Source organism: Balaenoptera ricei, chromosome 1 (assembly GCF_028023285.1).
Source record: "Balaenoptera ricei isolate mBalRic1 chromosome 1, mBalRic1.hap2, whole genome shotgun sequence".
In the NCBI taxonomy this organism is placed as follows: domain Eukaryota; kingdom Metazoa; phylum Chordata; class Mammalia; order Artiodactyla; family Balaenopteridae; genus Balaenoptera; species Balaenoptera ricei.
The window spans coordinates 96,157,250-96,169,719 of NC_082639.1; the positions used below are offsets into that span (position 1 = coordinate 96,157,250).

The 12,470-nt window shown below is 40.0% G+C and overlaps 1 protein-coding gene across 4 annotated transcripts in view; it reads right to left on the reverse strand.

The window, feature by feature from the left end:
• SORT1 (sortilin 1) overlaps positions 1-12,470 on the reverse strand; it is a 73,436-nt gene that overhangs the window by 41,610 nt on the left and 19,356 nt on the right. For all 4 annotated transcript variants that reach the window (XM_059927247.1, XM_059927230.1, XM_059927239.1 and 1 more), the window contains exons 2-3: positions 2,397-2,456; positions 903-976 (exon numbers count right to left, since the gene is read on the reverse strand). In XM_059927247.1, coding sequence (XP_059783230.1) covers positions 903-976; positions 2,397-2,456 — 134 coding nt within the window. The remainder of the gene's footprint in view (positions 1-902; positions 977-2,396; positions 2,457-12,470) is intronic.

Below are 12,470 nucleotides of genomic sequence, written 5' to 3' on the forward strand. Positions count from 1 at the left end.
TCCCTTGTTGCGGAGCACGGATTCCAGGCGCACGGGCTTCAGTAGTTGCAGCACACGGGCTCAGTAGTTGTGGCGCACAGGCTTAGCTGCTCTGCTGCATGTGGGATCTTCCCAGACCAGGGCTTGAACCTGTGTCCCCAGCACTGGCAGGCAGATTCTTAACCACTGCGCCACGAGGGAAGCCCCCAGGCTGTACCTTTGAGAGGATAACTCTAAAGTTTTGTGAATGTCACAGTACAGACTATGGTTCCAGAACACACATTACCACAATCATTACCAGGCACTTTGGTAGGTCTGACCTGAGAACCTCCTCCTGATCTAAAAACAATCTGTTTGGGGCTTAAAATGTTAGATAAAAAAAATATTCACTTGGGGGAATCCCCTGGAAGTCCAGTGGTTAGGATTCTGCGCTCTCACTGTGGCGGCCTGGGCCTGATCCCTGGTCGGGGAACTAAGATTCTGCAAGCTGCGCGGCATGGCCAAAAAAAAAAAATTCACTTGGAAGATACAGTACGTATTGTTACTTCAGGGGTATAAAAACCATTTTGTGTTCATAATAAATAGAAAGATGGTTAAACGCTATGCTACCTCCCCACAAATATCCATTTCAATTAATATGCATACACCCCTATAGACACTTCCTTCATCTTCTTTTACTGTTTTGCCACTCAGTCAGGTCAATCTAATTCCCTTGGAATTAGATCCCTTTTCATACTTCTTCAGGTTGCTAAGTAGATAGATATTAAAAAGTGTGCTGAGTGTGACAGTCTAGTGAAAATTTAAGATGGCTAGAAGATCTTTTAAATCAACTGTTAGATCCCATCATGTCTAGAAAAGCAGAGAACTTACATTCACAATGCATTACTCAGTCAAATGCCCCAATCATATGCTAGCCATCTCACCTTCGATACAGCTTGGACTGTCCGAAAGTCATAATTACCAGTGGTACATGGAAGGTAGTCAAGACGAGAATGATCTGGAGAGACAAAAGCATGTGGTCAATAAGAAACATAGTCCAATGACATGATTGCAACATCTGACCATCTGAACGATTGCCAGTAGCCCTGCTTTGTAGTAGCCTACATTGTAATACTATATCTGAAAACCAAGAAGGACCAAGTGATTAGGGCTTACAGTGATTCAAAATCTCAACTCATTTTGTTGAGATAGTCTCATCGCCTAAACTTGAAGCAGTGAGACAGAGCTAATCAACTCCACATTACAGTAAACGAAGGATTTAACTATTTTGTATCCACATTATTGTAAGATATTCTCAAGCAAGAATCATCTCTCTGCTTACAGAGGCTAGAATAGGGTGGATGCTCTAATAGAGGTCACTATGTCACATCTGTCCTTTTCTTCTTCTCCCTGCTGTTAGTTCTCCATGAAATCAATTTTTTAAATAAGCATTTTTCTAGAGAAAAATATGCATGAAGATAAGATTGTGACAGATTAGAACAAGAAGCTAGGGAGTCTCAAATAGCCATATAACAAATCTTGGAGACAGCAACTGTCTTAGATAAATGGATAAATCATGGGAAATAGGGAACAACTCAAATTTTAGAAGAAAATGAGACATGCTTAAAGAAATTCTACCAGGAACTTAAAAATTAATTAATTTATAACTTACTCTTCAGCGCCAAAATTATATTTCTTTCAGCTCTTCATACAGCCATCACGTGCCTCAGTGCTCTGATACACACATTACTGGAACACTAGAGGGGCATGAGCTATGGTCCCTGACGTTGTCAGGCAGGGTAATAACAGACACAGGTAATGCCAAGCCCTGATTCAAGACTTGAGGCCAATGAACCCTCAGCATCCCTCCTACTAGGAGATGGGCTACATACTAGGCTGGATAAGGGGGAGCTTACTGACTCTCCCATTCCCCCAATCTTGGCAGTACCTCCTCTGTGGTAGGGGAAGGGACAACAGATGGAGCTACCAGCGATAAGCCCATGGGCGCTACAATCCTTCAACATTAACTGTGGGAAAGGACACTGGAACAATACAGTTTGGAGGAAAAATGCCAAGATGTGTAATGTGCAGTTTTCCGCTTCCATACAGAAGTTTTCCCAAGTACTGTAAGTCTCCCTTTTCACACATAGCACTCTCTTTCCTCTTTCTTCTTCTTGCTCATCTTGATGCCAAGCAGCCACCAAGGACTAAAAAGGTGTTTATCTTCCTATTATGGAAGAAGGTGGTCACAAGATGTTCGTAGTTCTAAAGCAAAACAAAATCGACCACAGCTTTCTGAAAGTCTGTCCAGCAAACATGCATTTTCTACGATTGAGGTTGGAGACAATTTCAGAAGGTAAAACATTTAGCACTTAAACTCCCCAAATCTACACCATCTTCTGGTTAGGTTGAATCAACAGACTCAAAACATTACTTACCCCAGTGGTATCTCCAACCCAGGACAAGGATACTGAGCCACTGAGATCATCAAACACATGCTATAAGGGAAAAAACACCTCAATTTAGAAATGACATCTCCTCTTCAATCTTTGACTTCTTTAAATAACACAGAACACTATTACTTTCAAAGTAATTATGTTTATAATTATAAGGGGATATGGATTCCTGGAACAAAATTTGGAAGAGATAGTATTTAACCACTTAACCTGAATTAAAAATAAGTTGGAAATTTTAATTCTCTCTCATACAAAGTAAGCCAAGCAGATGAATTTTCTTCACTGCACCAGATGGGGAGATGGGATAATCTATTTGCTTTCTCCAACATAACTAAATATAAAGATATAGAAAGTATTCTTAGGATATTTTAAAACAAGAGATCACAGCCCACAATGACAGATATAACTGTAACCCAATCAGCATAGTTAAAATTTTTCTAAGCAGCCTTCACAGTACAGCTGAATAGCTAATAACTGGATTCCTTCTGCTTCTAGTCTAACTCACCCAAAATGACAAGGGACAGAAGCAAGAGTAAATGCCCTTGTTTCACCTTTTTATTTAATAATAACAACAATAATAGTATTAATAATAATAGAACAACATAATAGAGATGTGGTGAGAGTGAGGAGACAAAAACGGGAAGGCTGGTATATTATATCCAAAATATGGTAATCATATTGAAATGTAGCTATAATAATTATTGTAGGTGCTTTTGAGTTTTGGCTTTCAAATATTTTCTTCTCTATTTTTAAAATAATATACATCCATTATAGAAAATGTGGACAATAATAGATATAATAAAGAAAATATAAATCATTCATAATTCTATCACACAGAGATATTTAAGGTTAACATTATGTGTATAATCTACTAGTCTCTATCACTTTTTTAACCGATAAACAAATAACACCAAAAAGGCAGCATTAGCACTTGGTAAAAATTTCTTACTATATATATATAGAATGATATAGTAAGAAGTGAAGATCCTTCCTCTTTCCCGCCACAGCCCCACCACCCAGAGGGGTTAGTAGTTTAGTATATACTTCTACTAAATGTAGATGATTATGCTTTTCTTTTATGAAGACATATATTATTAAGATTTAAAAAATCTTAAATGTGTCCTGCCTTTCCAAATATGAGCAGTTCCTTAGGAGCTGAGGATATAATTTTATAGTCACGGTATGCCCTGTGCCTACCATGATACTTTGCATGCTCAATAAGCATTTGTTGAAAATGATTATACATCCTTCCCAAACCACAAAGTTGATCTCAAAATAGAACATGTCCATAAGCAGCTGGTGGGATTCCAGCTGCTTGGTCACTCAAGCCACCATTCCCAACAGACAAGTCTGAAGAAACAGAACTCAAAACAGTAACTGTTTTGCTTATCTTTTAATTTTCTTTTGTGGTCCTCCTAAATGGGCCACTGAATTCACCTATACTATTTCCCCCTGTACTCTAGGTACCTTTGTGGTCGACAGAATCTCTTGTACAATCTCTGTAAATAGTACAATCAGTGCCACACAGACGTCTTGCTCAGTAAGTGCTGGTTAACTCTCAAAAGCTCAGAGCTTCTCACAGCCACTGCAGGACAGAAAGGCTATTCATACATGTAAGCTGGCCAAGCATCTGAGAAAAAGTAGGTCTGCTAGAGACATCTGGAACCAAAAGCTTAAAAACTGACACAGCAGCACGTCTTGTAAGATGCCACACAGAGCAAGACAGCATGTTCTCTTGAGTGAGGATAGAGTGTCTGAAATTACATCAATGAGCTCCTTGACGAGAGCAGGAATATCCAGAGCTTCCAAAAACACCAGACAGATCACATGGGCTAACAGTTATATAAACAGAGGCTATTTTTCCAAGAAAGGTTCTGGGCACAACAGCTGACTAGGATAAAAGAAAAATCCCATCCCTGGAGCTCTGGCTAGCTTGATCAAGCTTTCACTTTTCAGGCAATGCTCTCCACACCTGACCCAATCAGCAGACACTGGAATTACTCACATCTTCCTACTGCTCGGTCACAGAAAGAGGAGGATTATTAGATGACACTAGCAACCCTCAACTTAACCCAAACAAATCAAAGGAGAGCTGACCTCATTCATCATCCAGAGTTCCTTTGGGAAAATGTAGGTGAAATTCATGAATTACAATTGTGGTCTTCTGCTACCCTTAACCTTCCCTTCCCTTCCCAACAACCAATTAAATTTTACTTTTGAAAACACACAAACTCACTGAAAAACTCATCCACCTAGAGAAAAAAGCAATTAATTTTTTATATTTCAGTTTTTACCACTCTTATACTAGAGAACGTAAAAGAGAAAAATGAAATCAGATCTAACAACAGACCAAAGCTCAGATGGAAAGAAAAGGTCATATGGAAAGGAGACAAATCCAGGAGAATGGGGAACCAAGACCACAGATACAATCCTACCCCTTCAATGGGAGGATTACAGATGTCCAGGAAAAGGGTGGACAACCTGGTCATAGTTAGGAGACAGAATTTACAAATGTCAGCAAAAGACCATTAATTCTAATGCTTGATTATTTATCATGTTTAACACAATGTACGTCACTCTACATTATGGTAGCATCTTAGATATTTCAAAACGTGTATTACTTTTAATTATAGCAACAAGAATCTTGTCTGCCTCCCTCACTAGACCTGAAGCCCATCTGGTGCAGGGACCAAGCCTATTCATTTTGGCAACTAATATAAGCAATAGCACATGGAAAACAATAAATATTGAATTCATTTCCTAGAAGAACTACTTGCAAAGCTCTGAAAAGGAGGATAATGAAGTGAAAAGATAAGGCCAGATCCACTTAATTTCCCCAAAGCAGAAATGAGTATGAAATGTAGAAGTTCTATTCTGAGAGGACTTCTACTTCTGGCCAAGATGGAGTAACATGGATCAGATTTACCTTCCCACCTGAAACAACTAAAAAAGCACAGAATATATAAAACAACAGTCTTCAAGACATTGGACTTCCGGCAATGAAGGACAATGATCCCTGAGAGAGAAGAAGCAAACGAGGGCCTACATCTGCCCTAGCTTACTGTCTGGAGATAATTTTCAGGCCACGGTACAAAGAAGAGGAGCCCAGGTAGAGCCCAGAGGTCTTCCTCACTTGAAGAGATAAGCTGATAGTCTGAGGAGGACAAAGAGTCTGGAGTTCACAGTTTAGTGTGCGAAAGAGGAGAGAGCTACACAGAAAGAGAACAGTGGAGATCTATATATGGGGGCTCCCTAACCACCCTGCCAAGTGTTCATCTGAGTACTAATCATCACATGAATGTGAGGAAACTACCTGAGGCCAGGGAAAAACACACCTGAAAAAATTGAAGGAAACAATATCTGGGTGTCACACAGGACCAGAAACAATTCCTGTTCCCAAAAATCATAGGAGAAAACTTCATATCTCACAAGGATTTGGACAGAATACTCAGAAAAGTTTTACCTTGGTAATGAAGAAAAATTAACCCTAGACTAAATGCTATACTAGTCTTGCCGAAAAAGCTTAAAAACAAGACCAAAAAGGATCAAACTATTGTCAAGTAACCTAATGACATCCCAAAACAAGGTTCAAGAATATTTACAGGCATATTAAAATATGCAGCACTCAAGAAGATAAAATTCACCACGTCCAACAGTCAATAAAAAATAACCAGGCAGGGGCTTCCCTGGTGGTGCAATGGTTGGGAGTCTGCCTACCAATGGAGGGGACACGGGTTCGAGCCCTGGTCTGGGAAGATCCCACATGCTGCAGAGCGACTAGGCCCGTGAGCCACAACTGCTGAGCCTGCATGTCTGGAGCCTGTGCTCTGCAACAGGAGAGGCTGCGATAGTGAGAGGCCCGTGCACCGCAATGAAGAGCGGCCCCCACTTGCCACAGCTGGGGAAAGCCCTCGCACAGAAATGAAGACCCAACACAGCCATAAATAAATAAATAATAAATAAAATTAAAAAAAAAAAAACAAACCAGGCATGCAAAGAAGAAAACAGGACCCATAATGAAGAGAAAAATCAATCAAATTGACACGGAAAAAACACATATAATAAGATTAAGGACATTAAAACAGTTATAATTATACTCCATATGTTCATTCAAGAAGTTAGAGAATAAACTAACACAACAGTGTAAAGCAATTATACTCCAGTATAAAAGAAAAGAAGTTAGAGAACAGACTGAGCAAAGATAAGCATTAAATAAAGATACAGAAGATATAAAAAAAAGACTCAAATAGGACTTCTAGAGATGAGAATTACAACATCTGAGATGAAAATTACATTGGATAGGATTAACAGGAAATTAGACATTGTAGAAGAGAAGATTAACAAACTGGAAGACACTCCCAGTGGAAACTATCCAAAGAGAAACACACACAAAAAAAGACACACACAAAAAATTCAGAGAGCATCACTGAGCTACAGAACTTCAAGCAACTATATATATATATATATATATATATATATATATATATATATATATATATATACACACACACACGTATATGTACAAACACACACACACACATATAATTGGAGTCTCTGGAAGATGTGCAGGGTGGAAATAGAAAAAAAATTGAAGAAACAATAGCCACAGTTTTCCCAAATTTCATGAAACATACAAACCCAGAGATCCAAGAAGCTCACAAACCCCAAGCTCAAGAAACACAATGAAAACTACACCAGGGCACATCATATTCAAATTGTTTAAAGTCAGTGATAGATAAAAATCTTAAAAGAATCCAGAAGAAAAAATGATTATTACATAGAGAGGAACAATGAATCATAGTAGACTTCTCTCCAGAAACAGTGCAAGCCAGTGTATCAACATCTTTAAAGAATAGGGAAAAAAACTGTAAAGATAGATTTCTATACCCAGTGAAAATACCTTTTAAAAATGCAGGTTTTGGAGGAGCTTCAAGATGGCGGGAAAGTAAGACACGGAGATCACCTTCCTCCCAACAAATACATCAGAAATACATCTACATGTGGAACAACTCCTACAGAACACCTACTGAACTCTGGCAGAAGACCTCAGACCTCCCAAAAGGCAAGAAACTCCCCACGTAGCTGGGTAGAGCAAAAGAAAAAAAAAAAAAACAGAGACAAAGAATAAGGACGGGACCTGCACCAGTGGGAGGGAGCTGTGAAGGAGGAAAGGTTTCCACACACTAGGAAGCCCCTTCGCGGGCGGAGACTGCAGGTGGCGGAGGGGGGGAGCTTTGGAGCCACGGAGGAGAGCACAGCAACAGGGGTGCGGAGGGCAAAGTGGAGAGATTCGCACACAGAGGATCGGTGCCGACCAGCACTCACCAGCCTGAGAGGCTTGTCTGCTCACCCACCGGGGCGGACGGGGGCTGGGAGCTGAGGCTCAGGCTTCAGAGGTCGGATCCCAGGGAGAGGACTGGGGTTGGCTGCATGAACACAGCCTGAAGGGGGCTAGTGCACCACGGCTAGCCGGGAGGGAGTTCGGGAAAAGGTCTGGAACTGCCGAAGAGGCAAGAGACCTTTTCTTGCCTCTTTGTTTCCTGTGGCACGAGGAGAGGAGATTAAGAGTGCCGCTTAAAGGAGCTCCGGAGACGGGAGCGAGTCGCAGCTATCAGCACGGACCCCAGAGACGGGCAGGAGACGCTAAGGCTGCTGCTGCAGCCAACAAGAGGCCTGTGTGCAAGCACAGGTCACTATCCACACCTGCCCTGCCGGGAGCCTGTGCAGCCCGCCACTGCCAGGGTCCCGTGATCAAGGAACAACTTCCCCAGGAGAACGCACGGCGCACCTCAGGCTGCTGCAACGTCATGCTGGCCTCTGCCACCGCAGGCTCGCCCCACATCCGTACCCCTCCCTCCCCCTGGCCTGAGTGAGCCAGAGCCCCCGAATCAGCGGCTCCTTTAACCCCGTCCTGTCTGAGCGAAGAACAGACACCCTCAGGCGACCTACATGCAGAGGTGGGTCCAAATCCAAAACTGAACCCTGGGAGCTGTGTGAACAATGAAGAGAAAGGGAAATTTCTCCCAGCAGCCTCAGGAGCAGCGGATTAAATCTCCAAAATCAACTTGATGTACCCTGCATCTGTGGAATACCTGAATAGACAACGAATCATCCCAAATTAAGGAGGTAGACTTTGGGAGCAATGATATATATATATTTTTCCCTTTTTCTCTTTTTGTGAGTGTGTATGTGTATGCTTCTGTGTACGATTTTGTCTGTATAGCTTTGCTTTTACCATTTGTCCTAAAGTTCTGTCTGTTCGTTTTTTTGTTTTCTTTTTATTACTTAAAAAAATTTTTTTTTCTTAATAATTTTTAAAAATTTTTATTTAAATAACCTTATTTTACTTTATTTTACTTTATTTTATCTTCTTTTTTCTTTTTTTTTCCTCCCTTTTATTCTGAGCTGTGTGGAGGACAGGCTCTTGGTGCTCCAGCCAGGCGTCAGGGCTGTGCCACTGAGGTGGGAGAGCCAAGGTCAGGACACTGGTCCACAAGAGACCACCCAGCTCCATGTAATATCAAACGGTGACAATCTCCCAGAGATCTCCATCTCAATGCCAAGACCCAGCTCCACTCAATGACCAGCAAGCTACAGTGCTGGACACCCTATACCAAAAAACTAGCAAGACAGGAATACAACCCCATTCATTAGCACAGAGGCTGCCTAAAATCATAATAAGGCCACAGACACCCCAAAACACACCACGAGACATGGACCTGCCCACCAGAAAGACAAGATCCAGCCTCACTCACCAGAACACAGGCACTAGTCCCTTCCACCAGGAAGCCTACACAACCCACTGAACCAACCTTAGCCACTGGGGACAGACACCAAAAACAATGGAAACTACGAACCTGCAGCCTGCGAAAAGGAGACCCCAAACACAGTAAGTTAAGCAAAATAAGAAGACAGAGAAACACAAAGCAGATGAAGGAGCAAGGCAAAAACCCACCAGACCTAACAAATGAAGAGGAAATAGGCAGTCTACCTGAAAAAGAATTCAGAATAATGATAGTAAATATGATCCAAAATCTTGGGAATAGAATGGAGAAAATACAAGAAACGTTTAACAAGGACCTAGAAGAACTAAAGAGCAAACAAACAGAGATGAACAACACAATAAATGAAATGAAACATTCCCTAGAAGGGATCAATAGCAGAATAACTGAGGCAGAAGAACGGATAAGTGACCTGGAAGATAAAATAGTGGAAATAACTACTGCAGAGCAGAGTAAAGAAAAAAGAATGAAAAGAATTGAGGACAGTCTTAGAGACCTCTGGGACAACATTAAATGCACCAACATTCGAATTATAGGGGTCCCTGAAGAAGAAGAGAAAGAGAAAAGGACTGAGAAAATATTTGAAGAGATGATAGTTGAAAACTTCCCTAATATGGGAAAGGAAATAGTTAATCAAGTCCTGGAAGCACAGAGAGTCCCATACAAGATAAATCCAAGGAGAAACACGCCAAGACACATATTAATCAAACTATCAAAAATTAAATACAAAGAACAAATATTAAAAGCAGCAAGGGAAAAACAACAAGTAACTCGTAAGGGAATCCCCATAAGGTTAACAGCTGATCTTTCAGCAGAAACTCTGCAAGCCAGAAGGGACTGGCAGGACATATTTAAAATGATGAAAGAGAAAAACCTACAACCAAGATTACTCTACCCAGCAAGGATCTCATTCAGATTTGAGAAATTAAAAGCTTTACAGACAAGCAAAAGCTAACAGAATTCAGCACCACCAGACCAGCTTTACAACAAATGCTAAAGGAACTTCTCTAGGCAGGAAACACAAGAGAAGGAAAAGACCTACAACAATAAACCCAAAACAATTAAGAAAATGGGAATAGGAACATACATATTGATAACTACCTTAAATGTAAATGGATTACATGCTCCAACCAAAAGCCAAAGACTGGCTGAATGGATACAAAAACAAGACCCGTATATATGTTGTCTACAAGAGACCCACTTCAGACCTAGGGACACATACAGACTGAAAGTGAGGGGATGGAAAAAGATATTCCATGCAAATGGAAATCAAAAGAAAGGTGGAGTAGCAATTCTCATATCAGACAAAATAGACTTTAAAACAAAGACTATTACAAGACACAAAGAAGGACACTACATAGTGATCAAGGGATCAATCCAAGAAGAAGATATAACAATTGTAAATATTTATGCACCCAACATAGGGGCACCTCAATACATAAGGCAAATACTAACAGCCATAAGAGGGGAAATAAACAGTAACACAATCATAGTAGGGGACTTTAATACCCCACTTTCACCAATGGACAGATCATCCAAAATGAAAATAAATAAGGAAACACTAGCTTTAAATGATATATTAAACAAGATGGACTTAATTGATATTTATAGGACATTCCATCCAAAAACAGAATACACATTCTTCTCAAGTGCTCATGGAACATTCTCCAGGACGTATCATATCTTGGGTCACAAATGAAACCCTGGTAAATTTAAGAAAACTGAAATCGTGTCAAGTATCTTTTCTGACCACAACGCTATGAGACTAGATATCAATTACAGGACAAAATCTGTAAGAAATACAAACACATGGAGGCTAAACAACACACTACTTAATAACCAAGAGATCAATGAAGAAATCAAAGAGGAAATCAAAAAATACCTAGAAACAAATGACAATGAAAACACGACGACCCAAAACCTATGGGATGCAGCAAAAGCAGTTCTACGAGGGAAGTTTATAGCTATACAAGCCTACCTTAAGAAACAAGAAACATCTGAAATAAACAACCTAACCTTACACCTTAAGCAATTAGAAAAACAAAAAAACCCCAAAGTTAGCAGAAGGAAAGAAATCATAAAGATCAGATCAGAAATAAATGAAAAAGAAATTAAGGAAATGATAGCAAAGATCAACAAAACTAAAAGCTGGTTCTTTGAGAAGATAAACAAAACTGATAAACCACTAGCCAGACTCATCAAGAAAAAAAGGGAGAAGACTCAAATCAATAGAATTAGAAATGAAAAAGGAGAAGTAACAACTGACACTGCAGAAATACAAAGGATCATGAGAGATTACTACAAGCAACTATATGCCCCAAAAATGGACAACCTGGAAGAAATGGACAAATTCTTACAAATGCACAACCTTCCGAGACTGAACTGGGAAGAAAGAGAAAATATGAACAGACCAATCACAAGCACTGAAATTGAAACTGTGATTAAAAATCTTCCAACAAACAAAAGCCCAGGACCAGATGGCTTCACAGGCGAATTCTATCAAACATTTAGAGAAGACCTAACACCTATCCTTCTCAAACTCTTCCAAAATATAGCAGAGGGAGGAACACTCCCAAACTCATTCTACAAGGCCACCATCACTCTGATACCAAAACCAGACAAAGATGTCACAAAGAAAGAAACTACAGGCCAATATCACTGATGAACATAGATGCAAAAATCCTCAACAAAATACTAGCAAACAGAATCCAACAGCACATTAAAAGGATCATACACCATGATCAAGTGGGGTTTATCCCAGGAATGCAAGAATTCTTCAATATATGCAAATCAATCAATGTGATACACCATATTAACAAATTGAAGGAGAAAAACCATATGATCATCTCAATAGATGCAGAGAAAGCTTTTAACAAAATTCAACACCCATTTATGATAAAAACCCTCCAGAAAGTAGGCATAGAGGGAACTTTCCTCAACATAATAAAGGCCATATATGACAAACCCACAGCCAACATCATCCTCAATGGTGAAAAACTGAAACCATTTCCACTAAGATCAGGAACAAGACAAGGTTGCCCACTATCACCAATATTATTCAACATAGTTTTGGAAGTTTTAGCCACAGCAATCAGAGAAGAAAGAGAAATAAAAGGAATCCAAACTGGAAAAGAAGAAGTAAAGCTGTCACTGTTTGCAGATGACATGATACCATACATAGAGAATCCTAAAGATGCTACCAGAAAACTACTAGAGCTAATCAATGAATTTGGTAAAGCAGCAGGATACAAAATTAACGCACAGAAATCTCTTG